The sequence below is a fragment of the Pangasianodon hypophthalmus genome, chromosome 24, assembly GCF_027358585.1.
Source record: "Pangasianodon hypophthalmus isolate fPanHyp1 chromosome 24, fPanHyp1.pri, whole genome shotgun sequence".
Taxonomy (NCBI): domain Eukaryota; kingdom Metazoa; phylum Chordata; class Actinopteri; order Siluriformes; family Pangasiidae; genus Pangasianodon; species Pangasianodon hypophthalmus.
The window spans coordinates 2714480-2742100 of record NC_069733.1 but is presented as its reverse complement, the minus strand read 5'-3'; the positions used below and the strand labels follow the sequence as shown (position 1 = coordinate 2742100).

The window sequence follows — 27621 nt, the reverse complement described above, 5'->3', positions numbered from 1 at the left end:
CACACATTAGCAGACTATGCACGGTCAAACTGAAAACATTAGGTGAAGTCGCAGTTTAAATTTTATGCATTTTATTAAACTACACTGTCACATTTGACTAGTAGGACATTGACTAAAAAACAGTCAGAGTTATCTCATATGTGTTATTTGCAATTACACTTGTCTGTGAGGGTTCTCTGGTTTCCTCCCAAAAACATGCACCTTTTGTACCTTTAGTGTGTAAAAGAGTGCGGCTTAAGCTCTAGTTATGTATCATTAAAGGTCATACTAAAGGTAGAAAGAGTACATTTGAACGTGCACCTTTAGAGTGACAAGGAAAGGTGCAGATTAGTACTCTTTGTTTTCTGAGCGTGGGTGTGAATATGTGTGTGTGTGTATGTGTGCGTGTGTGTGTGTGTGTGTGTGTGTGTGTGTGTACACAGCGCCCTGTGATGTACCGGCATCCCATTCAGAGTGTGTATTCCTGGGATGGACTCCGGATCTACCTCCACCCTTACTCAGATAAAGTGCTTACTGAATGAATGAATGAATGAATGAATCGATGAATGAATGAATGAATCAATGAATGAATGAATGAATGAATCAGTGAATGAATTAGTGCTTATTGTATTTGTCAGTGCACATTTGTAGTGCCTTGTAGGACACAGTAATGTCATTTTGATTATTGGTTATTTTAGGAAACTGTCAGGCCTAGAAGGAAAAAGAGGCATTGGGATTTGGGAGTCAAATGATCTGACTCACTGAAAAGAAAAGAATCATTTGAAAGAATCAAATGTAAGAAAGTCTTTTTGAGAGAGAGAGAGAGAGAGAGAGAGAAAAAGGCAAACCCTCCCCCACACATTTCCTTAAATGGCAACCATGATTTAAGCAATCAAGGGGAAGTCATCGAGTGTGCACTGAAGAGTGGATTGGAAGTGAGCCCGAGGCAGTGAATGAAGCAGGTGAAGAGGGAGGAGCTTTGTACATATCAAGTGTGTGGTTAAAGAGCTGCTGTGAATTGTTCGACACTGTTTCGGAATGAAAGTGCTCACAAATGTCGCGGTGTGGAGCTCATTCACCTCAGGTTTCTCTGTGACTGCTGAAGGATCATCATGAGACACTTTACCAGCCTGGTGAGTCTGGAGCTTAAATAAAAACAATGAAAAAAAAAAAAAAAACAACTTTTCCAATGTAAACGCGTCGAAACTCGCTTTTTTAAACCACAGATAGTTTTACACAGCAGCCAGGAATCTATTTAACTGCAAAGCACACTTCACAGATCTCTCTCTCTCTCTCTCTCTCTCTCTCTCGCTCTCTCTCTCTCTCTCTCTCTGAATATAACCTAAGCTCATTATTTATACCCTTAACACTAATATTTGGGCTCTTTATTGAAGCCAGAGAGCTTTTTTTTTTTAAATAGTTTATTCCAGAAATATTAACCTACACAACACGTGGGATTTGGGATTAAGGTAAATTAACATTAAATTAACCCTTTCATGTACAGTGTTCACACTTATAAACACTCAATTTAAAGCTGTTTTTAGAAAAAAAAAAAAAAAAGAAGAAGATGTAAATAAACTTCAAATCACTTGAAACCATTCCTGTATTTACTGTATAAATCATTAGTTCTGATTTCTAAGCCTTTCTAAGGGTTAAAGTTAGTTTTATTGTGTTTTTTTTTTTCTGTGTTTGTTGTTGATGTTTTTTTTTTTTTTTTTTGCTTACTGATGTTCCCAAATTTAAGAACTTGTAGGAAAGGACATATCTGTAACAAACACATCTATACATAGAATTTATGGGATTATTATATTTATAAATTTATAATAATTGTATATGGTATGGGTAGCATGGCCCCCCAGGGTCCCCGGTTCGATCCTGAGCTTGGGTTACTGTCCGCGTGTGTGTTCTTTCCCTGACCACATGGTTGTCCTTCCACCTCCAAAAACATACAGTAGGTGGATTGGCTGAGATAAATTACACCTAGGTGTGAGTGAGTGAGTGAGTGAGTGAGTGAGTGAGTGAGTGTGTGTGTGTGTGTGTGTGTGTGTGTGTGTGTGTGTGCGTTGGTTTTTGTGGCTTATGAGGACTTTTGACCTGATTACGTACCGACACTACGGGGACATTTGGAATTATGAGGACAGGGACAGTGTCCCCATAATTCCTCTAATATATCTATATATATCTAAGTAAGAGAAGCTAAAATTCAAAGTTTCGGTCGAAGTCCACTTACACCACATACCCCTGAAACTGACTTTACACAGTGTTAACTCGGAATTTAATATAGCGCCCCCTTTAGTCTGGTCTTGGTATTGCACCAACTTACACACTCACACAAAATTTGAGCCTTCTGATTGGCTACCGCTGACTCGCCTAATTCGCGCTCTGATTGGCTGCGGCCGATGTCATTCATGTCACGTGTCTCGGTTTGTGGGCGGAGTTTCTCTATGTGCAGCGCGTCATCATGCGGAACTCATAATACGTCAATCTTTAAAAAACAGGTATGAGAATTAACTTTATACACTTTATTAAATGTACTTTATATGATTATATTGCAAAATGCACGTTTACTTTAGTTTATACATATTCAGATTAAAAAATAAAAGATTATGCTCATGAGAATGGGGTACATGTTTAGTCTAATGAGTATATCTTAAAAATCCTGCTAGTTACCATAATAATCACAGAATTCTCTACTTTAAAAACTTGCCAAATGTATTTTTAATGAATGAGTTTAAGTGTAGGTTATGGTTTATGTGAATTTGGTTTAATTAATATAAACGGGAAATATCGGTAAATTAGCATGGTAGCGTTGCTAATGATATTTAATGCTAATGTGCGACATCGCTGATCTTTAAATCATCTCTTCCGGAACACAGTGCGGGTGTATGGTTTGTAGCTCAAATGGTTTCGAGTGGCCTGCGTTAGCTGAACACAAGCAACAACCGGTAAACAACAAACAGCATGGAGACTGGAGAAGTGTTTATTTCGGTGTTATTTTATTAATCCCGGAGCGAACTCTATTAACTGTTAGTTGGCTGCAGTTGCTTAGTTTGGCTGCACCACTTCCTGTTAGCTCGCGCCGCTGTAGTGCGTGTCGGGGGCGCGCGTCGGGGGCGCGCGATTTAACACTAACATTTTATCATGCTGCAGCTGCGGGTTTTACTCTCTCTGACCCCTGACAGTCTCTACACGCCTCGTAAATAAGCTAGTTCGCACCTTTAAATAACTATATATATTTATTATATATATTTATTATATATTTTATATATAGTATATAAATGAGAGTGGTGTGGTTTGTTTATCAGCTGTGTGTGCTGGTGCTGCGGTGACGTCACAGCAGAGTAACTGCACATCCCTCAGCATCACTGATGGAGCCCTCGGTAGGCTCACAGGAAATTTACATTGCTTTACATTTATATAACAATAACTTATATACAGGCCAAAGTGTTTTAAGGCTTCAAACTTAAGTATAAACTAAATGAACTAAAGTACTAAGGATGAGTTGTGCGTGGACACACAGCGTCCGGTGTACAGACTGTGTGAGATGAAGCTGAGGAGGAGGAGGAGAGACAATCCCAAACAGGAGGCTGAATATTTCACATCTGCTGCCAAAGACAAGGAGGGATTTGATGTGAAATATATAAATTCATTTATAGGTAAGTCTTAATATGTCATTCTTTGTTATTTTTTTTGTTTAAAAAATTATTATTCTTATTTAGGAGCATCAGGATGTTAGAGAACACTGCAGATGTGCTGCTCGGCTTGAATAAACACTGGACTAACAGGTGTTGTGCTTTCTCATACAGGACGTGGAGTATTCAGTTGTGTTCATTTTGATAAGGGAGATTTTCTTTTGGAGTACAGAGGACAACTCATAAACAAAGCTGAATGTGAACGACGACAGAAGTTATATCACGATGCCATGAAAGCATTCATGTATGAATTCCGTTTCAATGGAAGACTCTTATGGTATGTATAACATTGCATTGTTCTTCATATAATGTTTTCTGTAAGATCATGCTAATGCATAAAGTTTTGAAAAGGTTTTCTGTGCAGCCACAAGATGTTATGTGTTGTCTTATATCATGCTTCAGTGTCGATGCTTCCAGAGAAGATGGTTCCCTTGGGAGACTTGTCAATGATGACCACATCAGCCCAAACAGCAAAATGAAAATAATCACTGTAGAGGGAAAGCCTCATCTGTGTTTATTTGCGACTAGGAGCATCGACCCTGGAGAAGAAATCACATACGATTATGGCAATTCTGAGTTGCCTTGGAGAAATAAGGTATTGAAGATTGAACTATTCAGTGTTATTGGGCCACGCTTAAACATGCCGGTACAAATATAACTTACAAATCATTACATGCTACAATCATCTAATTATATTCCCAATATTTTACACTGTCATAACAAATCTTCACAGATTGTAGCTGAAGAACACCAACTGCCACCAGAGGAAAACAGCACTATGGCATTGAGTGAGGCCAGGAGGGTGAAAGACAATCAGTCTCTGTCACAGCACCAGGTATCCTGTAGTCAGTGAAAGAATTGGAAGATGGCTAACATGGTCTGCTGAAACCAAGCAGTACTCCAGTTTTAATACATGCCTTTCGTCTTGCTCTTTAACCTGTTCTGTAGGCTGTTTCTGAGGCAGACCCCTTTACCCCTGTGACCGAAGATACCCAGGCAGCCATCAACCAAACAGAACAGGTCATTTACAGAAATATATAATGAATTAAAACCTGTTGATTTTACATATACAATTCTATACCCAATTTACAAGCTTGAATAATAAGTATTGAAAATTTGGTTTTATTAATAATAAATGTTTTATGATGTCTGTTTTTAGAATATAGCTGGAGCCGTCACTGAGGTTACGTCAGAGCTGACGTCTGTGATGGACAAGTTGGAGACTGATGTTCTGGGAGGAGAGACAGAAAAGGTAAACTATAGAAATCATGTTTTGATTAATGATCCCCCTATCAGCTTGTGTGTGGCACAGCACTGGTTTATCAGTACACTGGGTATTAATGGGACCTTGTAGACATGTGATAGTAAATGCACATCAGCAGCTGTGTGTAAAGCATCTGACACAAACCTGGTCTCGAGGGACTTCACTTTGTGAAGCTATATCATGTACACCACATACATTATCTTAAATTGGCATTTAATAGATGTATAGTTACTGACTAGAGTTCATTCCTTTTACTATGTGCAGTGTGTTATATTCTCATCCCTCAGTAGTAGGGGACCATTATAGGAGCAGCACTGAGTATATATGTGGTCTACCGTGAGTACAGCAGTGACACACACGTTACAGTGTGTGGGGTGCAGTTATGAGTTAATCAGCTACAGCACTGTTTTTACGGGCATCATTGTCACTGATGGATGTTCATTATATGGGTATAAATAGTATACCATATATACAGTGCACTTCCCTAATATACTGTATATACAGTGCACATATGAACACTTCCCAGAGCCCTGACCTAAACCCTATAGAGCATTTGAGAGATGCAATGATGGAAGACTGCTGATGCGCTACTGTGGATGAACTGAAAATTTGTTGATTGAAACTCGTTGGAAACTTCCAGCACAACTGTTACAGAAAATCGCTGATTCCAAATTCTTCTTGGGAATACTGTGTGTGTAACAAGTGTGAAATGAGAAAAATGTTTTGTGATGTCTGTTTTTAGAATATAGCTGGAGCCGTCACTGAGGTTACATCAGAGCTGACGTCTGTGATGGACAAGTTGGAGACTGATGTTCCAGGAGGAGAGACAGAAAAGGTAAATTGTAGAAATCATCATCTGATTAATTATCTCCCTAATTGTTCTGTGCAGTTTGCGGAGTTTGAGGGAGTTTTTAATCACAGTACACTGTCTGTTTAAAGTCACTGGGACTGGTGCACTGTAATAGTGAAGTGTGTCTGTGAGCTGCTCCTCGCACTGGAAACATTTCTTGAGCACAGAGATAGAAGTGTCTGCAGTTGTAGGCACTATATTAAGAATGTAGTTAGTGTGTGTATGTGATGTGTATGGCTGAGACCTGTTTTATGAGAACACTGTGTCTAATGAGAACCTTTAGGAACTATGCTATAAGGATCCTCTACCAGAGGAATATTAGTGTGTGTCAGTGTGTTTGACTAGTACATGGTATATGAGGACAGTATTGATTTATATGATGACTCTGTGTTCATCAGCTTGTGTGTGGCACAGCACTGGTTTATCAGTACACTGGGTATTAATGGGACCTTGTAGACATGTGATAGTAAATGCACATCAGCAGCTGTGTGTAAAGCGTCTGACAGAAACATGGTCTCGAGGGACTTCACTTTGTGAAGCTATATCATGAACACCATATACATTATTAGGTATTTATCTGCCTCTTCAGAGTCACTGGGAGTGGTGCACTGTAAATGTGTATTGATCTGACTTGGGTGCTGGTTTATCATCATAGAAATCTCTTGTTATTTTTGTTTTTAGAATACAGCTGGAACCATTACTGAGGTTACAACAGTGCTGACGACTATAAAGGACAAGATGGAGCCTGAGGTTCCAAGAAAGGAGACAGAAAAGGTAATTTTGAGATCATCTTCTGATTAATTATGTCCAAAAGGATAGCCATTGCCTGCTAATGTCACTAAACTGGTTAGAAAGACACTATAGCTGCCCTGCCTGTCTGATGTTTCGAATGAGAATGGAGTTTTTTTGATGTCTTCAATTTTTTTTGGATACACTTCCTGTATATCAAATAGTCATAAAGTCGAGTGCGAGAGTAAAGTGTGCCTGATACATGCATGCAGAGAGCTGTTGGAGGTCAGACATGTCAGAAAATGTAACTGGACATAGTATAGTGTGAGTGTCAAGGAACTGATGCATAGCACATTTGTTGTAGACTACTGTTGCCTATTTAATGGTGTAGTTTGCATGGAAAACACCATTAGTTAAAGCTAATGCATGTTTGAACCAAAATAGGTTTAAAAATTGTATTGCCCTTTTGGATCTTGAATGTGACACTAACTTTTGTACCCACCACCCACTCGGTGTAACATTTTAATTCATGAAAATGGTGTTTGGTGTTTGCCAGAAAATACTCCTAGCCTGGTTAATCTGTAACCTTAACATTTTGTTGTCTAATATTTCAGATTACCATTGTGAAGGAGCAATCTGGGCCTGAGGAAAAAGATACAATAGCACCAAGTGAGAAAACAGAAAAAGTAAGTTTGCTGGATAGACATTATTTCTGGCTTATGATATTTCTATGGAATACATCATCAATAATTTCCTTCATTATTTGTATAATTTATTTCATGTTGCATAATTTCAAATATCTACTGTATGTGTAATGACCAAAGCCATTCATACACTATGTCGAATATCACATTAGTGAGCAACATGTTCTGCTATCAAAACCTATATTTATCAGTTATTTTGATCATTTTTGATTTGTTTTAAAAACATACATTTTGCTTTTTTTGTCACCATTGCCTCATACTTAAACACATCCAGAATTAAAATGAAGACGTGTGAAAGAGAATGCTGATGCAGTATCTAGAATATCCAGATACTTGTTAGTATTTTGTCACCTCAGCTTTTGTTATATAAAGTCAAGAGTAAAACCTCTAACAGGCATGCTCTTTTTGTCTGTATTTGTATTTGAGTTGTGAAAATGCCCAAAGTGCACATCATCTAACATCAAATAAATGGATTTTGCTTTCCATGTTATTCCTCCACTAGAGTTACTTTTAGACAAATATTTTTGGTTGTGATGTCAAATGAGTTTTATTAATTCTATTCACAGAATTGTAAACATGAAATGGTCTTCACAACTGTTTCGAGCATGAACAAATGTGCAGCATGTGTTGGACCTGTAGCATCACTCAAATGGATTGGTCTGAGATGCAAAGGTCAGTAATGTACTTTACAGTATTTAAGATGGCAGTTAATTTATAACTGGTATGGTTTGTCCAATTGGCCCATTGTTTCCAGACAGTGGTCCTGGTCTCATAAATTCATAAGGTTTGAAAATTATTAATAAAATTCTAAGCTTCATCTTTTTATATTGAGTTAAGGCAACAGTTGTGGTGTTTTTAGTTTTATGTGTATTGAAGTCTTACATTCTTACTTATTTACTTCTCTCTCTTTTGCAGTCTGCAATTGTTTTTGGCACAAGTCCTGCTTTGTAAAACTTATTAAGAATGAGTCACTATCATGGGTGAGTGCATTTATAATTCATTATATAAATTTTAGTCATTTGCAAGTGCAATTTCTAGTGATCGTTTGTTTTCTGGTACTAGAGAGTAAGTACTGGTGAGGATGAATCACTAGATGAAGAATATGTGCCACAGTCAGAGTCAGACAGTGAATCTGAGAGTTCAGTAGAGTTACAAGGAGAATGCCCCTTGAATATGGAGAAACGAAAGGCTATTTATTCCCAGATTGCCAAGTTGAATCCTGAAGGTGCAAGCAAGGGCAAAGTGTGTGTTAAGGCCAGAGAAGAAGTTGGTTTACTTTATGAGGAGCAGTTGACTGATGTAGATTATGACAGTGAAGCGAGCTATACACAAACCTCAGATAATCTTTCAAGCAAAGTTCAGGGTAAGCAAGTGTCTGAGACCTACAGAACGTCAAAAGTTGCAGTTTTAGGCAGTGCATCAGACAGTTTAATGCTGCCAACAACAGTCACTGGAACATCTGCAAGCCAGCAACTGTTGGAAGTAAGAGAGGGAGCTGGTGGAAGTGATTTACATGGAGATGTTGAGGAATCATTAATGGCAGAGGGCAAAGCTAAAGTGGATGAAGCTGAGGAGTGTCTTCAGTCATCTGTAATTTCTTGTACTGAAAATAAGAAAAACTACTGATGGATTAGAAATTACAAAAGTCATTGCGTACTACAGAGGCAACGTCATCTTCTTTCATTGCACTTAAAAGCTTCCAAACCCCAGGAGATATCTGGTGTGGGAATGTAGACTCTGCCATGGCTGCCAAACCCAAAACCCTGACCCTACCGTGGTGTTCATTTAGTTCTCCTGGCTAAACTGATGGAAGTGAATCTGAGAATGGCACTGAAAGTGAGAATATGAATGTGTCTATGAGTGCACCAGTGCAGATTGGTAGGTTTTTCTAACATATTGATGTGTTACATGCCCAATTGTTTTGGTCATGATCAGTCCACACTGTTTGTGTGCTGAATAATGTGGTAATCTCTTCTTACAGGGATGCAGAAGGATCACCCACCAAAAGAAGCCAAAGCTGGATGTTCTGGTTGTATTTTCCAAGTTATATATGTGGTTTTGACTTTTATTTTAGTCATATAACTCATAATTATCATTTTTGTTTTACCTATTTTTAATTTGAAACAAAAGTATATGTCATCATATCTCCCAGTCTTTATGGTTGTATGATGTGCATATTTATATACTTGTTTGTTTAGTCTCAAACACAGATGCTTTGCCCATGTCCCATAGAGCACCTGCTGTTTTATGTGCAATAAGCTGGCTATAAGGTTCACAATTTTAAACATCACAATCTAATTGATTCTTTTGATACGTGTTGTATACACCAATCAGACATAACAACCAGTGAAAGGTGAAGTGAATAACATTGATTATTTCTCTACGATGGCATTTGTTGAGGGTTGGGATATATTGGTATAACAGTCAGTTCTCTGTGTTGATGTGTTAGAAGCAGGAAAAATGGGCAAGGGATGCTACATAAAGGTTCCTCTGAAAGTAACGGAACAGCAAGCTCAATTAGTCTGTTTTTGCTATACACTGAAGACGTTTGGGTTTGAGGTCAAAAGATGAATATGAGATGATGGTTTAGAATTTCAGCTTTCATTTCCTGATTTTTATATCTGTGTTACACAGATTAAAACATGGCACCTTTTGGTATAGGCACAAATTCTCTTAAAGTAAATTAAACAACACTTAATATTTGGTTCATATCCCTTACTTGCAATAACTGTATCAAGCCAGCATACATACATCCCATATACATCGCTCAAAACAAGAGTAGCTGTTCATAGCTACTAATTCTTTAAACTATCAATTTAACAGGATACACCTGGGCAACAAGAAACACCAGTCACATGTTCCAACATACTTCATCACTTGAAAATAAAATGTTTAAAAAATCTATATGTAAATATCAGGAAAAAAAGCTAAAATTCTGAGCTATCATTTTATATTCGTCATTTGATCTTAAACCCAGATGTCTAGGTATAGGAAAAACAATATAATTGAACTTGCTTTTCAGAGGGGACTGTATTTAACAGAGTTAAAAATTATGTTAACAGTTAACAGTTATGTTTTTTAAGTGCTCAGTTGTAGTATCCCTAACCTGAGTTGCTTAATGTTCTGTAATTGTTGTATAGAAGGACTTGTTCTGTTAAGTCACAGGTGACCCGGTAAATCACCATGCGGTCATGTTTGTGTTTGTGTTAAGTCGAGTACCAATAAAACATGCCTGTCCTTCTAATACAGTGTAAAGTCTTTTTTTGTGTATTGTTAAACTGATGTCCCGATAAAGCGGTGTGACCTTATAAGTACCAATTCTGTCGGAGGCGGGAGCTTCTCAGACGGTCCTTATATGCAACCATAATGTCAGGTCTTGTGTTTAAGAGTTTAATTTTGCGTAGAAGAAATCTGAAGTGAAATTTGTCTTGCTAAAAAAAAACCAAATTTTTTGATGTTTACGGCATTGCTGTAGCACAAAGGGAAAGGTGGGTCCCCTTAAACCACGTTTCAACTGGTTTGGCCGGCAAAGTCCTCGTAAGACTTAAAAACCAGTATGTGTGTGTGTGTGTGTGTGTGTGTGTGTGGTGCCATGTGATGGATTGGCATCCCGTCTCATGTCCAGTGTTCCCGGATCCACCGGGACCCTGACCAGGGAAAAAGTGCTTGAGAGTGATTGAGTGGATGATAGATATCATTATTTATGCACATTGCTCAAACAAACAAACAAATGATAAAATTTCATTGATTCAAACAGTATTTAAGTTTACATTAAACCTGTTCATTGCATAGCTGACTAAATTTATACTCGCTGCATGTAAATTAAATATGCTACAATAAAATGACTTAATTTTCAGAGCACAAAATGGCTTTGGTTGTATTAAAGTAATGCCCAATTGTTTCGATTCAAAAACAACCCAGCATATATTGCCATACATTCAGTTATATGTGTTAATCCATGGTATAAATATGTTGTATCTTTAAAAAAAATGTAGGTCTGTAAATCATATCTGCTTGGACTTCATGTGTTCTGTCGGTGGGAAGTTCAAGAATAAAAGCTCTATAGCATTTTTTTTAAATATATAATCTATCAATAAAGAGCCTAATATTTCAATAGTCCATGAAAATACATCTGTATGGAAGATTCCTGGCTGCAAAAAGTGTGAAACGTGTCAGTAGAGTTCTGTTTTTAAATGAACCCAAATAGCAAGCTAAGTTAGAACCTGAACTGACTCAACATGGGTTAATATTTGAATCATCATGTTGAGGGTTTCAGATGAGTGTTTCGCATCTTTTGACTAACATGCTTCAGAGTCATCTTCGTGTTTATGTGGTATTTCAAAGAAATGCAAACTGCGAATCAGATTTAACACTGAAGTTAAGAAGTGTTACCAGCAGGTGGGGCAAGAATACTACAGTAATTTTATTCCCTGAGTTGTTTCCTGAGACTGTGAGGAGACTTGCATCGAGCAGTTTGTATAACTTGGGATAGGAAGTGATGATAAAAATAGGTCTGACATTTTTAAAAATAGACCTTATTTCATCATCAGTTCCTGACATGTTTAGAAATAGGGCTTATTTCATCACACAGAAAAAAAATACGGCTTACTATCTATAGCCAATTTTGGTGCAGTTTGGGAAGCTATGTTTGGCTTTTACAATTTATTAGCATTTTTCTCAAAAATGGCTACATTCCAGTGGTTAAAGTTCCTTCACTAAGGAGTCCAGTCGTAAATGTTAAATAAACATCTCACAGAAAACCTCAGTATCAATAATAACGATAGCTACGATATCAATAATTGTCCATTTTTCTTAGTTTTTTTTTTTTAAATAACATGCGAAGTGTCTGCCGTATCAGTCCATACAAAAGTAAAATATAACAGAGCTCAGAAAATGTGCATCAGCATGTTCATGTAAATGTCATTTATTATGTTCTGCATCTGTGTTTTCTAGCTGATGTTATGGATTTGGGCCTGGAGCTCGAGCGGGAGCCGAACGGAGCGAGACATTGTGTGCAGGGACGGCATGGGGTACGAATCCAACGACATCTGCTGCCTCAACTGTCCAGCTGGTGAGAGTCACGGTTCCCATAATGCACGCCTGGGAAGAGTGTTTCAAACGAGCATGATGAATGTTCTGAATCTTCAAGGATTTGATTTTCTTTGGCAGATTGATTGATTCATTGGGTGATTTTTAACATTTATTCTTTTGCAGGTACTTTTGTCAAAGAGGCGTGCAGCACAGCGTTTGAGAGAGGTGTGTGTCAGCAGTGCGACTTTGACACCTACACCGAGCATGATAATGGACTTCTCAAGTGTTTGATGTGTACCAAGTGTCGCCCAGGTACTCAACTAAGTGTTACACAATCACACCATTTGAAATGTGTATCGGAAATGACTTAATAGTGAGGTAGAATACAATCCAAGCACAAAGAGCATAGCTAAATGGTAGAGCGAGCATTAAACTGAGCACTCTCTCTATCAGGAAAAAGGTGCATAATTGAAACTGAGCTCTGAGAAATTAAGGGTTAATCATGCAGAATTACTGTTACCATCCCAATGGTGATTATTTTCCTATAACAGCATGCCCTGAAGTGTTTTATTCCTCCAATTTTTAAAAATTAAACATACTTTTTTATCAAGTTCTGGTTACAATTAATGTTGTGGAACGTCTCATTCAGTGTTTCTACATTTCCATTCACAGCGTTCTGATTCTGATGCCAATCTCTTTATCAATATCAATATCTGTAGATCAGGAGCTTGTGGAGCGATGCAACAGCACCAGAAACACACGCTGCCAGTGTAAAGCAGGTTCCTTCTGTCTGCCAGATCAAGCCTGTGAGGTCTGCAAGATTTGCAGGAAGTATGTTCACACTCACACCTCTGCATTGAGTATGGGTTTGGGTTTGTGTGTGTGTGAATCTGGGAGTGAACGTGGGTGAAAGTGTGAATGCAAATATGAGTGTGTATATATATATATTGTATGTCACAAGCAGTCACGATACACTTACACGGGTTTTTTGATTTGCCGAAACTAATATATTGTGTTTACAATGTCGATATATGTTGTGTAACCTAATATCAGTTCTCACAAGTCAGACACCGTGTACGTGAATCTTGTTTTGGCGATTAAAGCTGATTCCGATTCTCATGTCGTTTGATATCTCTAGATGTAAAGAAGACGAGGAGATGGTGGAGAGCTGCACAGCCCACTCAAACACCATCTGCCGAAAAACAGGCTCCATCTCCTCTAGCACATCGACAGGTAGCCCCCCCCCCCCCCCCCCCCACACACACACACACACACACACACACACACACACACACACACACCATCTTACCTCATGAAGTCCCAGTATGGCCAAGTCGTACAAGCAAACTTCGTTTGTAAAATTATCAATAGTTAAAGGTGGAATTTGTAACGCGTCATGATTTTGTACAGTATCACGCACATTCTTTGGTCAATAAGGGCGGAGCTTAATTTAAATTAGATCAGCCAATCACACACTTAATCATGTGATGTCAGTTTTTTCGAAATTCCTGTGCGTTTCATATGTGCGAATTGTTTACTATACGCAATATACTACAGCACTGCTCAATTCTGATTGGTCAGAAGGTGTTGATTAGTTTTCTATAACAGCAGGTCAGACAGTAGTGCAGTTTGAAGGAATGTTGCATAACCTCACATAACATCTCGTAATTCTATTCAACGGACAATTTTCAGTTCTGGAAAATAGAAAAAAGGTAGACGAAACTATCCCGATGATAATGTGATTAGTGATTAGTTGATTAGTTACTCATCGTGATGGAAATGTGTGTAACTTGTGTTTGTGTTTGGAAATGCAGTGGTAGTCTCGATGGTTGTCGTGGCCTTCTTCATGATAATCGTGATCATCGGGTGTGTCCTGTACCGGAGAACATCAGCTCAATGTAAGAACGCGAGTAAGAAATGGGCTTCACACAGGTTTATACCTCAGTTCTGAAATATTTTCACCAGCGCCAATATTTTCACTCCTCTGTGTAATTTCAGTGGCGTCAAGATGGCCGAGAGGAATGTTGAAAACATGCATAGTAAGTAATTTAAGTTTGTGTGTGTGTGTGTGAGAGAGAGAGAGAGAGAGAGAGAGAGAGAGAGAGAGAGAGAGAGAGAGAGAGAGACACAGGGATTTTCACCACAGAATATGTTATTTTTTTCCGTTTTAGGAAAATGGCAGTGATTTGGTGGAGGCAAAGCAGAACGCTGTGAACGGCACGCTGGAGGAAGGAGCACAGATCCTGACTCAGCCGGTGGGTGAAGACATGGCAGAGGATGAGGAGGATAAAGGGCTCGGCCCAAGCCTCCCCAACACCACGGCTTCGTCTCAGACCAGCCTGCCTGTGTGCACACTGACAAGCGAGTACTGCCTCAGCCGCTCACTGCCTCAGCCGCTTAACACTCTGGTGAGAGTCGCAGCTCCAGTGCATGCAGGCATCAAACACAGCTCGCGGTCAGAGCAGAACTAGTGTTATGTCAATACATGAGGAGACTTGTGGATGGAATGAAAAATAGAGAAGATAAAAGGAAGGAAACAAATTTTTAAAGGCAGAAATGGCAGGGAAGGGACAGGTTATGATGGATGGATAGATGGTGGAATAGATGCAAACAATGGATGGGTGAAATGGTAGATGAGTAGATGGATAAAACAGTGGATGGGTAGCTGTATGGACAGATGGATGGATGGATGGATAGAAGAATGGACAGATGGACAAACGAATCAGCGGATGGGTGGATATCGATGCGCAGATGAGTGGGTATATGAAAGGTTTATAGGATGGTTAAATGGGTGAATAGAATGAACTGATAGAATGGAGGGATAGATGGACAGAAACATACAGTATCATTTAGTCTTGTTTGAAGGAGAAGAGTAGCTCAGGATATAAAAGTCCTGATGGATGGCTGAATGGATTACATTTAAAAACAAGACTCTTGCAATTACATTTGTAATTATTCTTAATCTTGTGAAGAAAGACAAGACCAAAGAAAAGGAAGAATCACAAGAATAGAGACTGGAAGCTGGAGGGTGACATTGATAGATGAACGAAGGAGCTCTTTCCTCTTTATCTACTCGTATATAAATGACAAGATTACTAGGATAAGGTCAGATGAATAAATAAAACACTAGAAATGATAGAAAAAGAGAATTGAAGGAGAATAAGAGATTGGTTTGTGTGGAAGTAGGAGCGTGGGAGAGAGAACAGACAGACAGATCGATCCTTTATTGATCGTGTAAGAAAAAACACATCGTTCTAGCACGCTGTCTAAACCAAGTAAAGATACAAAAGGAGCTACTGCAAGCAAATGAAATATTGTACATGAGTCAGAGGAAGTGATGTCATCTTGGATCAGTTACTTGTTTTTTTTTAACACAGGAAGTTTGATGCATGCAGACACCGGGGAATATCGTGCTAACAGATATTTGCATATTCTTGTGCTTTACCACAAGAATGTGGTTATGTTTACATGAGCCTGACTGATAGGAAACTTTTCGCTGAAGTTTCAAAGGTAATAAAATGGAACAGAAATTGAGCCGAGACAAATTGAGTCGATTTCAAATGTCAAACTTATATAAGCAGTCTTAACGTAATTCCAAAAATCGGACTTTCTGAAATAAACAAGAAAAAAAAGAAAATTTAAAGTTTGCTCAGATTCACCAAAAATACCTCACACACACACAAAATTAACCCAAAATCAATTTCTGTTCTCAAGTATTTGTACAATATTGCAATATTTAGTGATTTAGCGCCATCTAATGATATACAGTATAGTAGGTTTGGTGATTTCAAAATCACACTGATGAATATTATATAATGTTTTCCTCTAGAAAGACATCTAAAAATCGATGCTTTGTACCACAGCACTCTTAAATTCTCTACTCTGATTGGTCAGAAGGTGTTGATCTATTTTCTACAACAGCAGCTCTGATGGTAGTGTAGCTGCAAATCATGGGTTTAATTAAAACCTTCATCCTAATACATTAATAATAAAACAAAGTGTTGATATTTAACACAAAGAAATAATGAATATTTCTTTTATTTATTTATATCATCTTGGAACCTTAATATTCCTCAGTTGTATGGTAATATCTATCAGTCAGGCTCTAGCAGCATTAAGTGACGCTAGCACAGCTGTGTGTGCGTGTGTGTGCATGCTTGTGTGTTTGTGTGCCGTTTAATTCATCCCTTTACATCTCTGCTTAAAAAAAAAAAAAAGACCAGCTTTATTGCAAGCTTTTGCTCGTAAGTTCATTGTTTTGCTCTTTGTCCTCTTTTTTGCTCTTCTGTAGTGTAGCACAGCCACGCCTCCCTCATCGCATTTCTCAATTAGTGTTGTAAAACAGAAACTTGTGCATACAAACAGGATGTGGTGTCATACACGTAATCATCAACTCACAGCTTCACAACTTCAGTCAGTAAAGAATGAAATCACTCAGTGGCTTCAGAATGCATGGGGAACAGGTTTCTTCCTCATGACAACTTGGGTGGAGGATTTTATTTTTATCTCACTATGTTTACCTGTGTGTAATAAGCAGGAGAATTACATGATGGCTTTATGCTGCACTTTATTTTGCTCGGTTTCATCAGATTTTAAACCTGCGTGTTCCTCATTCATGTTGAAGCATTTTGATTAAAATACCCTGCAAGAGTAAAGAAAAGTGGGAGCAAATGACTCTCCTGTGCGAATCAGCTCTTAATGTTCACATAAAAGAGCCAAATCAGAGTGACACGTCACTAAGCAGCGCCATCTGGAGCTGAAACCACAGCATCATCCAAGCTTCAGTAAGAAATCATGTTTGTATTAATGAGTATTTTCCCACTTTCTCTCCATACCAGGAAATTGAAAAACTACGAAGGCTCGTTCCTTTAAACGGTACGTTCTTGTCCTCCTTCATATAATAAATACTTCAGTCGTGTCATACTGTGTCATTCCTGCACAGTGTGTGACCTCTGGTTCCTTCCCTCTTTTTTTTTTTTTTTTTTTTTCCTCAGGAGATGAATCTCTGAGGAAAAGCTTCGACCTGTTCGGAGAGATAGACCTGAACTACCACAACCGCTTCTTCAGGCTCCTAGGCCTGAGCGACAACGCCATAAGGTCCGCCGAGGTGTCTTGTTCTTCACCCGAGGACAGAGTGTACGAGCTGCTGAAGATCTGGATGGAGAAAGAAGGCATGAAGGCCAATTTTAAGAGCCTCATCGAGGCCCTGCTTAGTCTGAACCAGAGGCTGTCTGCAGAAAACATCGTGGCAAGAGCCGTCGATTGTGGCTACTTCAGCTATGAAGAAGACTGAAAACAAGCACAAGATCTACTGCAGTGCTTTATTGTGTATGAATTTTTAATGTAAATATATTTGATGGAATTGTTTTGTATTTTTTTCCCCTACTCAGGCACTGTTGGGAGAAAAATGGACTAAGCCATTGGAGTGTTATTTATTATTTTTGTACTATATCATCTAAATATATATGAATGTAAGAATTTTGTAAAACTGTAAAAAAAAAATTTTTTGGCCCTTTAAATAATGTGAAGTGTTGATTGGTTGATTTTCATGTTCCATTTGTTACTTTTTTGTTACTTAATATTAAATTTCCAAGTATTTGTGTTTTTGTATCTTTTTTTTTGTGTTATTACACACTATTTGTGTTTTTGTATCTTGTATCTATAAAACAAGACATGAAAATTTATTGTACTATGGTGGTTGGAATTATCAGTTGTCTTTCACTTTTTAGTCATCACACAGACAACACACACAAAAACATACTTGTAATGGTGGATTAAGTCACTTTTTACACACAGTATACCTATTTAGATTTTATTATCTTATAAGAACAATGTAAATAGCCTGTTTATGTAATTTTACAGCTTGTCATACCGCCATTGACCACAAGAGGGTAGTGTTGTATAAAGCGCCTTTATTTCAACCTAAAACTCTCAGTGCTGTAGTGAAAGAGCTGAAGAGGAAAGTAATATTACAGCAACTCTTGAGTTTAAGAGCTTCACAAAAATCATGAAAATGCTATAAAATATATATTTGATCTTTTATGGTATTATTGACCAAGAATTAGTCACAGGCTCTACCTTATCTTCAGGCAGCGTAATGCATTACTCCCCCCCCCCCCCCCCCCCCCCCCCGTGAGTTATAGTGATCGAAACCTCAGAAAACATCATTACGACCATTAAGACCTGGTCTAACAGGGACTTCAGGTATTCATTAGATTCTCAGGAGGATGCAGCTTGCTCAGACATGACTTTTTTTGTGGATGCTGATATTTCGCAACCCAAACAATGAGCTGTTGGTTAAAAACTTGAAAACTGTTGAAATTGGAGGAAAAATATACTTTATACTCCACTCTGTTGGGCCAGGTTTATGGAAAATGGCACCACATTACTTCACCAAATGATTAATGTAGTGAGAGCCCAAGGTGATTGCTGGAACTAGAGAGAAAGCTTTTATAGATGTTTGTGAACAAATGACAAGATGGTGTACGTGGGAACACCTGACCATCACACCAGTATGTGCTTGTTGAACATCTCATTCCAGATTTATTCCCCCTTTGCTGCTATAATAAGCTCCACTCTTCTGCGAAGTCTTTCCACTAGATGTTGGAGCGTGGCTGTGAGGAATTGTGTTCATTCAGCCACAAGAGCATTATTGAGGTCAGGCACTGAGGAGGTCTGGGGTGCAGTCGGTGTTCCAGTTCATCCCAATGGTGTTCAGTGGGGTTGAGGTCGGGGCTCTGTGCAGGACACTCGAGTTCTTCCACTCCAACCTTCACACACCATGTCTTCATGGAGCTCGCTTTGTGCACAGGGGCATTGTCATGCTGGAACAGGTTTGAGTCTCTTAGTTCCAAGAAAGGGAAATTGTAATGCTACAGCATATAAAGACATTCTATACAACTGTTTACTTCCAACTTCGTGATGACAGTTTGGGGAAGAACCACATATGGGTGTGACGGTCAGGTGACCATACAAGGTGGGAAATTCCTTTCATACTTTACATACTTTCGAGATATTATACTCTTGAATGTAGTTAAAGTATACAGGAAATACGTTGTATGGTCACCTGACATATTGTAAATATTTTATTCAGTGTTATTTTATCTTATCTTAAAGTAAAAGTAGATGATTATTCACACACACACACACACACACACAAGATATCTGCCTCACATCACACACTGATTTTAGTTACTAGTGGTAAATGAATGCTCTCTTTATTTATTTATTTATTTATTTATTTATTTATTTGATAGGTATGTTGTGCTATATTTTATACATGCCATAAAATAGATGCTCGTTGAGATTATTAATTTTAATTCAATTCAGTTAAAAAATAACACCGAATAAAATATTTACAATGTTTGTTTCCCACTTTCTCTACTAATTAACATACATTTATGAACAATACTGAAATGAATTTATTCCCATAAACTAGCTCTACGACTCGAATAGCAAAGCCACTGCATTACCCATGGTGCATTGCGCCGAGGAAAAGCGGAAGTAAACAATGGCAGCTCCGCTAAGCTAGGAGAGTCCAAAGGTGTGTTATATAAACTGTCCTAACGCTTTTGAGGCTTTAAAATATATTTATTAAAAAATCTCTTGTTTTATCGATTAATGTTAAATGCAAATGCAGTCTGTTTAGGGAGAATCTGAGCGCGCGAGGGGGTGAGACAGTTACCGTGGAAACAAGAAGAAGTTGTTTTTGGTGTTTATTTCCGGAAAGTGAAAATGTTCACATTTATTCAGTGACTGTGGAAATCCAGGTGGTGGGATAGAAATCTGACCAATAATTCTTTCTAGCTTTAAAAAAATAACAATAAAAAAAGCAATAATAATAATAATAATAATAATAATAGCAACAACAACAAAATAATAATAATAATAATAATAATAATAATCATCATCATCATCATCATCATAACAACATGCAGACTAAACTGAAAAATTTATTTATTTATTTATTTATTTTTCTTACTATTATTATTATTATCATTATTATTATTATTATTAATATTATTAATATTATTATTATTATGGGGGGGAGGGTTGTTTGTGCACCTGGGCAGCACTCCGGAAAGGAGGGAAGACTCTCAGGCGAGGAAAGAAGAACTGAAATCATGCAGATAACGAATAACACTAAAGATCACGCGGTTTATTTTTGGTGTGATGTCACCAAAAGCAGGAAACTTTCAGACTTTCAGACTCAGAGCACACATTACGCTGGCACTTGTGTGATTTCGACATTTCAAAGGCTACTCACTTTTATATGCTTTATACCCATTTGGTGGGGTAAGTAAAATATTTTTTTTAGATTAGAAGTATGCAGATGTATTCCACAGCCTGGTCGAATTCTGGATTGTGATTGGTCAGGAGGTTGTTGATTAATTTCTATAACAGCAGCTTTGATCGTAGTTCCGGCTGTTATTCAAATAACAGGTTTATATGAATGCGCTTGTACACAGGGACTCCACATAATCAAAATCTAAATTTTAAAACATGAAAGAAGATGTGTTGATGTGGTGAAGTTTTCCGTAAGGAGATGTTTGTTTAACATTTTTACGGAAGGAGTCTCCAGTGTCAGCGCATTGTAACAGTAAGTTTTCAGTTGGGAGTTTACTCTTTGCGGTTTCTTGGTAATGTGTGTGTTAGTAACTCTGAGTGTTGAAACAAAATTCTGTATTGACTCAAGATTCGTCTGTAACCTATAAAATTTTAAAAATAAGGTCCCTCAGGGGTTCTGGCTTTTTAAAGGGATTCACTTTAAAGCCTTTCTGAAAGGGAACCCCCAGGGTTCGAAATGGACGCTTTAAGGGTTTCCCCGTGGGATGTAATAAGGAACTGTTTACATTACTCAATAACCTTTTTATATAGTAATGAGGAACCTCCATGCTGAAACACATTACATGTTTATACAGAAATATTACTGATGTGTTTAGCGATTGTTACCATAGAGAAGAAAGAAATATTAAAATCTCGTAACGGTCAGGTTTCATTGTTACTAAAACAAGAGACATGAAAGTTGAAGCTTTGGAAGCTGATCTGTTTGAAAAACAGACCGAAGTGCTGCTGAATCGCTCTCTTTACGTAGACATGTTTAAGATTACTACGCAAGTCATTCAGGGTGGATTTTTCCGTTAATTAGTTTACAGTGTCTGATGTTTTAATGTGACTTTTTTTTTTTTTTCTCATTTGTCTTAAAGACTGACAACACCCTCACTTCCGTTAGTTTTTTTTTTTTTTTTAACCATGTGCACCATTTTTTCAGGCGGTTCCAGTGATGAAGGCGACCGTATCCTTTTACACAGCCTACCTGCTGTGTTTGGTGCTCAGCCTGGTGTGTGTGGTGCTGGTCGTCCACTGGAACGCCTCCTACCGCGGCGGCTTCTCCTGGGACGGGAAGGTCACGCAGTTCAACTGGCATCCCGTGCTCATGGTGGTCGGCCTGGTTGTGCTGTACGGAAACGGTGAGGGTTTCCGTAAAAAGTGTTTGTTGTGATGTGACGAGGACGAAGGGTGTGTTTTAGCGAGTGGGTGAATAAGCAAAATGCATGTGTGTGTGTGTGTGTGTGTGTGTGTGGGAGGAACATTTTTGGCTTGTGTGTGTGAGTCATTTGGGGATTGCAGTGTATGACTTTATGATTTTGTTTATCATGCACATACATAATAATCTGGAGCTCATAACAACAAAATGTAAGCAAATCATTGAGACAGCGCCTGTCAATCAACTAATCATATACTGTGTATATATATATAATCTTTATTATCTCAGCCGCTGTATTGTATCGTGTCCCGCTGACCTGGACTCAGGACAAACTGCCATGGAAGATTCTTCATGCCTGCCTCCTCCTGCTTGCTCTGATCTTCACCATCGTGGGCTTGTGTGCCGTGTTCAACTACCACAACGCCAATAATATACCGAACCTTTACTCGCTGCACAGCTGGGTGGGAATCCTCACCAGCGCCTTGTTCGCCGCTCAGGTGCAGAAACGATCCAGTGTTATCATTATTACGGTTCTCTAGAGAGGACGATGTCAAATGCTATCTAAAGGACTTTTCTTTTCAGTGGAAGGTGTGTACATGAAGTAACTATGTTACCATGGAAACGAGAACCTTTTAGAAAGAAATATACACCCTCCAGCTTCAACTTTCAACAGCGCTGTGGTGTATTCATAAATATAACTGGTTTATAATAATACTGTTCTGCTCTGTGTGTGTGTGTGTGTGTGTGTGTGTGTAGTGGGTTGCTGGATTCGGAGCGTTCCTCCTCCCGTGCTCCCCCGTGCCTCTGCGCGTGTTCGTCAAACCCACTCACGTGTGGATGGGAGCCATTCTCCTGGTCCTCAGTGTCGTGTCCTGCATCTCAGGCATCAACGAGAAGCTGTTTTCTGTATTGTAAGTGACAGACAAAACAGGACGTGTCAAATGAGTTGAAAATGTAAACAGTGTGTTGCGTGATGACAGATACAGAAGGAGGAATTTTCCATATACAGTTTTGCTTTTTGGCTTGCTGGTCTAGTGTGACCGGCTTCCTGCTGCTCACATGGCTGGTCACCAGGTTCATCTTAACGTTCAAACGGGGAAAACCAGCGTTGTCAGATTCAATACAGCAGAAATATGTATTTCCCCAAATCTACCCTCTTTATTTCTTTGTGTATGAAAAGGAAGTAGTGATAAAAAAAACAAAAACCCACACATAGGACTATTGAAGTACTCTACTACTCTAATCCTTACTCTAAGTCTGACACCAGATACAGAATTACAAAATCAATTCAGATAAGCGACGACATCTATCGAGATCTTTCATCATTTTATTCAAAGTTATGACAAATTCGAGTGACAGTCTTCAGGGTGTATTTCCTGCCCATGTTTGTTTATCTGACTTTAATAAAATTTGAAGCTTATGAAGGTTATAACTAGTGTTTTAGCCCCGTATGCAGCCACAATAAAACAGGCAACAGTGTAAATTTTTGCCAAATAAAGAAGAGCCAAAATATTATGTGTGTTGATAGGAATGTAGTTCTCAAATTATAAAGCAAAAATATTTGCGTGAATTTAATGTTAATGTCACTGATTCACACAATCTGTTTGAAACAACAAGGACGTAAACAATTAAATTAATAATAAAAAAAAAATTTCAAGAAATGTAACACTGTAATGTGTAGAAATAGGTATAGTTGCTGTTACATATGGGTTTTTTCTGTTTATTGTACCTTTCAGTGCTTTGCTTTGATGCTGACGTTTAATAATGTAATACCATGTTCACACACAGGTTCATTAAATCGCAGAATAAGTTTGTATTTAAAAAAAAAAGTAATATACAAATAAACCGAAACTATATTATCATCCGAATTATTAGCATCGCTTATAGCATACTCCATCTTCAGACTGTCGGATTATACGATGAAGATTCTCTAACCTGCGATTAAAGAAAATCACTACCTTCTGTATATGATCAGATCTTGTGCAGAAAACTGGCTCACATAAATAGAAATAAGTGATGAAATAAGGAGATCTTTCTGTCCATTAGCATGTTTCATTATGTTTAGCTGTTACTACTACTGTATTTGTAGCTGTGCTGTGAGTTTCTCGTTATCCTGATTCAGATTCACGCTCTGTTTTAGCTCCGTTTTTGTCCATAGATAAATGTGTCATAAAAAAAACCTCGATACAAGTGTGTGATTTAGACATGCAGTTTGCACAATGCTAAAAAGGTGGACGTAAACTGGACACCAAACATGTCATGGCTGACTGACCCCATTTTGAAGTTTCATTTTTGGCCAAACTGTCACTGAGTGCTGTTTAAAGACTGTGCGTGTGCCTGAAAGAGAGACACGAAGGAACAAAAGCTTTAGAGTGGAAACAAAGCAAATCTTGTTCAGTATGAAAGTATGAAAGTGTCCTAACACCGAATCTGCTCTGCTATTGGTCCGTTCTCTTAGAAAAAAGGGAACCAATGAGACGCTGCCGTACAACCAGCTGCCACCGGAGGCGGTACTCGGCAATTCACTTGGCGTCGTCATCGTGGCTTTGGCGCTGGTCGTCCTGAAAATCCTGTCCAATCAGACTTGGCAACGTCCCGAGCCAAGGAACGAGGAGGCGGGCTACAGGGTGAGCCTGTGTGTGTGTGTGTGTGTGTGTACAAAAAAAGATGTTTCAATTCTTATGTTTATAACCTATTCTTGTTCTCGTTTTGCTAGTTAAAAGCAGGAATGGTGTATTTCTCACATATAACATGCATTAGGATTTGACGTCCATGAAATTCAGCCTTAACTCAGGCAACATCACAGACGTCATAATGTTTAATATTTATCATTAGTGTTGTGTGGTTTATGATGAGCCACAGAGGTGCATCACATCATACTGACAAGCATTAACTAATATTATATGTATAAAACCAGTATTATAGTTTGCATTCTTGTTAGTTTCATATATATTACAGATGTTCATGTTGCTTTTTTTTTTGTCCTTTTTTCTTCTTTCCAGCAACTGCCAGGAGACAACAGCTGAAGTCTCACAGCCTTTTCATTTAGCTTTCTTGATGGTGTCTGCGTCGGATTACAGTCTGGATCAGTTTAATGCACAGATACGGAGGTTTATATGATGGGAGTGATGATTTATTCACTTCTAGTTACACCACTTGTTTGTGTTTGGACATTTCATTTCCGTTTTGTAAGTGTGCATTGCATCAAAAAAAAAAACAAAAATTAAATAAAAAAAAGCTAAGCATCAAAAAAGTGTGTTAGTATGATAAATTAATTAAATAAATAAATAAATATGTTTAGAGATTTGTGCTACATTATATGATATATGTGAAGTGAAAATGTAATTTAGGTTTTCTGTCAATAATAAATAGCAGCAATAAAATATACAATTTAAAATAAATTAAAAATTTTTTTTATTATTATGCATCATTGTAACTGTATGACCCATCTTTTTGTCTGTCTTTGTTCCTTAATCCGGTTCAAACCGGTTTGGTAATTGGGGGGGGGGGGGACGTGGCGGGGGAACAAGTGAAGCAGAAGCCCATTATTGGACAGAGCAGGAGCACGTCGGTGTTCAAAGTTAGCCAATAGGAAACGAGGGAATGATTTCATCCAATCAGAGCGCACTCGTTCCAAATTAGCATACGCTCTGTATATATACTCATTTGCTCCGCGTGAGTCATGTGTTAACCCATTTTTTGTTACCTGGAGTATTATATATAATTATTTTTTTTTTTCTGTCGCGATGCCGGAACCTGCAAAATCAGCTCCTAAGAAAGGCTCGAAGAAAGCAGTGACTAAAACAGCCGGTAAAGGCGGTAAAAAGCGCAAGAAGACGCGCAAAGAGAGCTACGCCATCTATGTGTACAAAGTGCTGAAGCAGGTCCACCCGGACACGGGCATCTCCTCCAAGGCCATGAGCATCATGAACTCTTTCGTGAACGACATTTTCGAGCGGATAGCCGGCGAGTCGTCGCGTCTCGCGCACTACAATAAGCGCTCCACGATCACGTCGCGCGAGATTCAGACCGCCGTGCGCCTGCTGCTTCCGGGGGAGCTCGCCAAGCACGCCGTGTCCGAGGGCACCAAGGCTGTGACCAAGTACACCAGCTCCAAGTGAACGCTCTCCGACCTGCTAGACGTGGAAAAGAATTACAAACAAAGGCTCTTTTAAGAGCCGCCCAGGTCACTATGAAAGAGCTGGTCTTCCTGTTTTAATATTGTCAGTTTTTGCGGAGACAGTAATCATTATTTATGTTTACCGTTCGCAAAAAAAGCGAGAATGAACTGTAAACATGTAACATTGCACTGTTTTCATGTGTAACAAAATAATAATACATAATAAAAACTAGAAGAAAGGATCAAACTAACCAAAAACAAAATAAATTCCGTATTCAGCGGTCCTTGTTCAGTTCTGGCACCGCGCCAAACATAGAGCACGCTGCTTTCAACTAGGTCCGCGTCTTAGGTATATACCTCCTCGCTTACAGCCCGCCCTTTATTTCTCTGAACACAGCGCGAACAGGAAAGGCAGAATACAGCAGGATGTCTGGGCGAGGAAAAGGCGGAAAGGGACTCGGGAAAGGCGGCGCCAAGCGGCATCGTAAAGTTTTGCGAGATAACATCCAGGGTATCACCAAACCCGCCATCAGGCGTCTGGCTCGCCGCGGCGGCGTGAAGCGTATTTCCGGTCTGATCTACGAGGAGACTCGCGGGGTGCTGAAGGTCTTTCTGGAGAACGTGATCCGCGATGCCGTGACTTACACCGAGCACGCCAAGCGCAAGACCGTCACCGCCATGGACGTGGTTTACGCGCTCAAGCGCCAGGGACGCACCCTGTACGGCTTCGGCGGCTGAACGCGCACTTCCGGACTTCACGCTCTGAACAAACAAAAACTCCTAAAGGCTCTTTTAAGGGCCGCCCAGTTATTCTCTCAGAGAGCAAACTCCAAACTCTGCCTGTTCACTTTCACTGGGATTGTTGTGAGATTTATTTCTGTACAATAAACATGTTTCTTATTCTAATTCACTGATTTTTTTTCTTGTTTTGGAGTGAAAATGTTTATATAACCATAATTATTAAGTTATGGGATAATTAGTGTTATATAACAAAACAGTCTGTTTTATACATAGTGAGAATATATATATATATATATATATATATGAATCATAACATTAAATTTGATACATTAAATTCATAAATTTTCATTATAATGGTCATGAGTTCTGGAGAATGAATATATATATATGTGTGTGTGTGTAAAATATATTTACTGAAAAAATGTAAAATTGTAAAAGTATTTTGTATATAATTATTTAAATTATTATAATTTTATATTTTTTCTGTATGTGTATATATATATATATATATATAAGTAAATTTTTTTCTATAAATATATTTTATATTTTTTTTTTCTTCAGATGGCCATTAAATAAATAATTATATTGTAATTATATTAATTATGCAAAAGACAGTTATAAATCTGCTAATGGTGCATTTTCAGCTTGCAAAATCTGTTACTTATTTTCTGTGGCATCATTTAATTAAGGATTGAGGAAAACTAATATTTATCTGTTTATTGTAAGTAAATGAATCGGTTACGTGTGCGTGTAGTAAATGATCCGGTTATTTAAGGCCTGAAGTACGTGACTGATTTTTCTATTTCATCTTAAACTATACCTCACTATTTTTTTTTGATGACCGTTAAAGGAATAATTACATTATAATTCTATTAAATATGCAAAAGTTGGTTATAAATCTGCTAATGGAATTTCCTATGTGCATTTAAAGTCTATTATTTGCTCTTCTTGGACATAATTTAATTGAGAAGTAATAAATCAATACTGTTTCGACTGATCTGGCCAAGATCACATCTTGTTGGTG

The 27621-nt window shown here is 38.3% G+C and overlaps 5 protein-coding genes across 11 annotated transcripts; all 5 read left to right on the top strand.

Moving 5' to 3' along the window:
• The first annotated feature begins 886 nt into the window (after nt 1-886).
• hdr (hematopoietic death receptor) lies at nt 887-17938 on the top strand. 2 transcript variants are annotated; one of them, XM_026939599.3, is made up of 10 exons: nt 887-1112; nt 12172-12289; nt 12433-12561; nt 12969-13080; nt 13388-13482; nt 14064-14147; nt 14248-14288; nt 14421-14657; nt 17088-17124; nt 17244-17938. In XM_026939599.3, the coding sequence occupies exons 1-10, from the start codon at nt 1092-1094 to the stop codon at nt 17540-17542; spliced, it is 1173 nt and encodes a 390-aa protein (XP_026795400.3). In that variant the 5' UTR covers nt 887-1091; the 3' UTR covers nt 17543-17938. The 2 variants fall into 2 exon arrangements, with proteins under 2 accessions (XP_026795400.3, XP_026795401.3); XM_026939600.3 differs by having other exon boundaries at nt 889-1112; nt 14421-14504.
• Nucleotides 2009-10820, top strand: LOC128317323 (inactive histone-lysine N-methyltransferase 2E-like). Of its 5 annotated transcripts, XR_008300843.1 has the most exons (14): nt 2009-2477; nt 3500-3635; nt 3786-3948; nt 4074-4266; nt 4405-4506; nt 4620-4691; nt 4831-4923; nt 5678-5770; nt 6467-6559; nt 7129-7200; nt 7785-7890; nt 8134-8198; nt 8915-9096; nt 9200-10818. XR_008300843.1 is itself a non-coding variant. In XM_053229093.1 (13 exons), the coding sequence occupies exons 1-13, from the start codon at nt 2379-2381 to the stop codon at nt 9005-9007; spliced, it is 1380 nt and encodes a 459-aa protein (XP_053085068.1). In that variant the 5' UTR covers nt 2009-2378; the 3' UTR covers nt 9008-10818. The 5 variants fall into 5 exon arrangements, 4 of the variants coding, with proteins under 4 accessions (XP_053085068.1, XP_053085067.1, XP_053085069.1 ...); XM_053229093.1 differs by having other exon boundaries at nt 8915-10818; XM_053229094.1 differs by lacking the exon at nt 8915-9096 and having other exon boundaries at nt 2010-2477; nt 9200-10816.
• A 1792-nt stretch (nt 17939-19730) lies between the features above and the next one.
• On the top strand, nt 19731-25117 carry LOC113542230 (lysosomal membrane ascorbate-dependent ferrireductase CYB561A3). Of its 2 annotated transcripts, none has more exons than XM_026939601.3 (6): nt 19731-19792; nt 21521-21719; nt 22025-22233; nt 22493-22647; nt 24195-24363; nt 24739-25117. In XM_026939601.3, the coding sequence occupies exons 2-6, from the start codon at nt 21533-21535 to the stop codon at nt 24760-24762; spliced, it is 744 nt and encodes a 247-aa protein (XP_026795402.1). In that variant the 5' UTR covers nt 19731-19792; nt 21521-21532; the 3' UTR covers nt 24763-25117. The 2 variants fall into 2 exon arrangements, with proteins under 2 accessions (XP_026795402.1, XP_026795403.1); XM_026939602.3 differs by lacking the exon at nt 19731-19792 and adding an exon at nt 20412-20544.
• Nucleotides 25118-25403: 286 nt separating this feature from the next.
• On the top strand, nt 25404-26762 carry LOC113542232 (histone H2B). The gene has a single exon (XM_053229100.1). The coding sequence runs from the start codon at nt 25483-25485 to the stop codon at nt 25855-25857; it is 375 nt and encodes a 124-aa protein (XP_053085075.1). The 5' UTR covers nt 25404-25482; the 3' UTR covers nt 25858-26762.
• Nucleotides 26283-26594, top strand: zgc:153409. The gene has a single exon (XM_053229246.1). It carries the CDS (start codon nt 26283-26285, stop codon nt 26592-26594), a length of 312 nt encoding a protein of 103 aa, XP_053085221.1.
• Nucleotides 26763-27621: the final 859 nt, after the last annotated feature.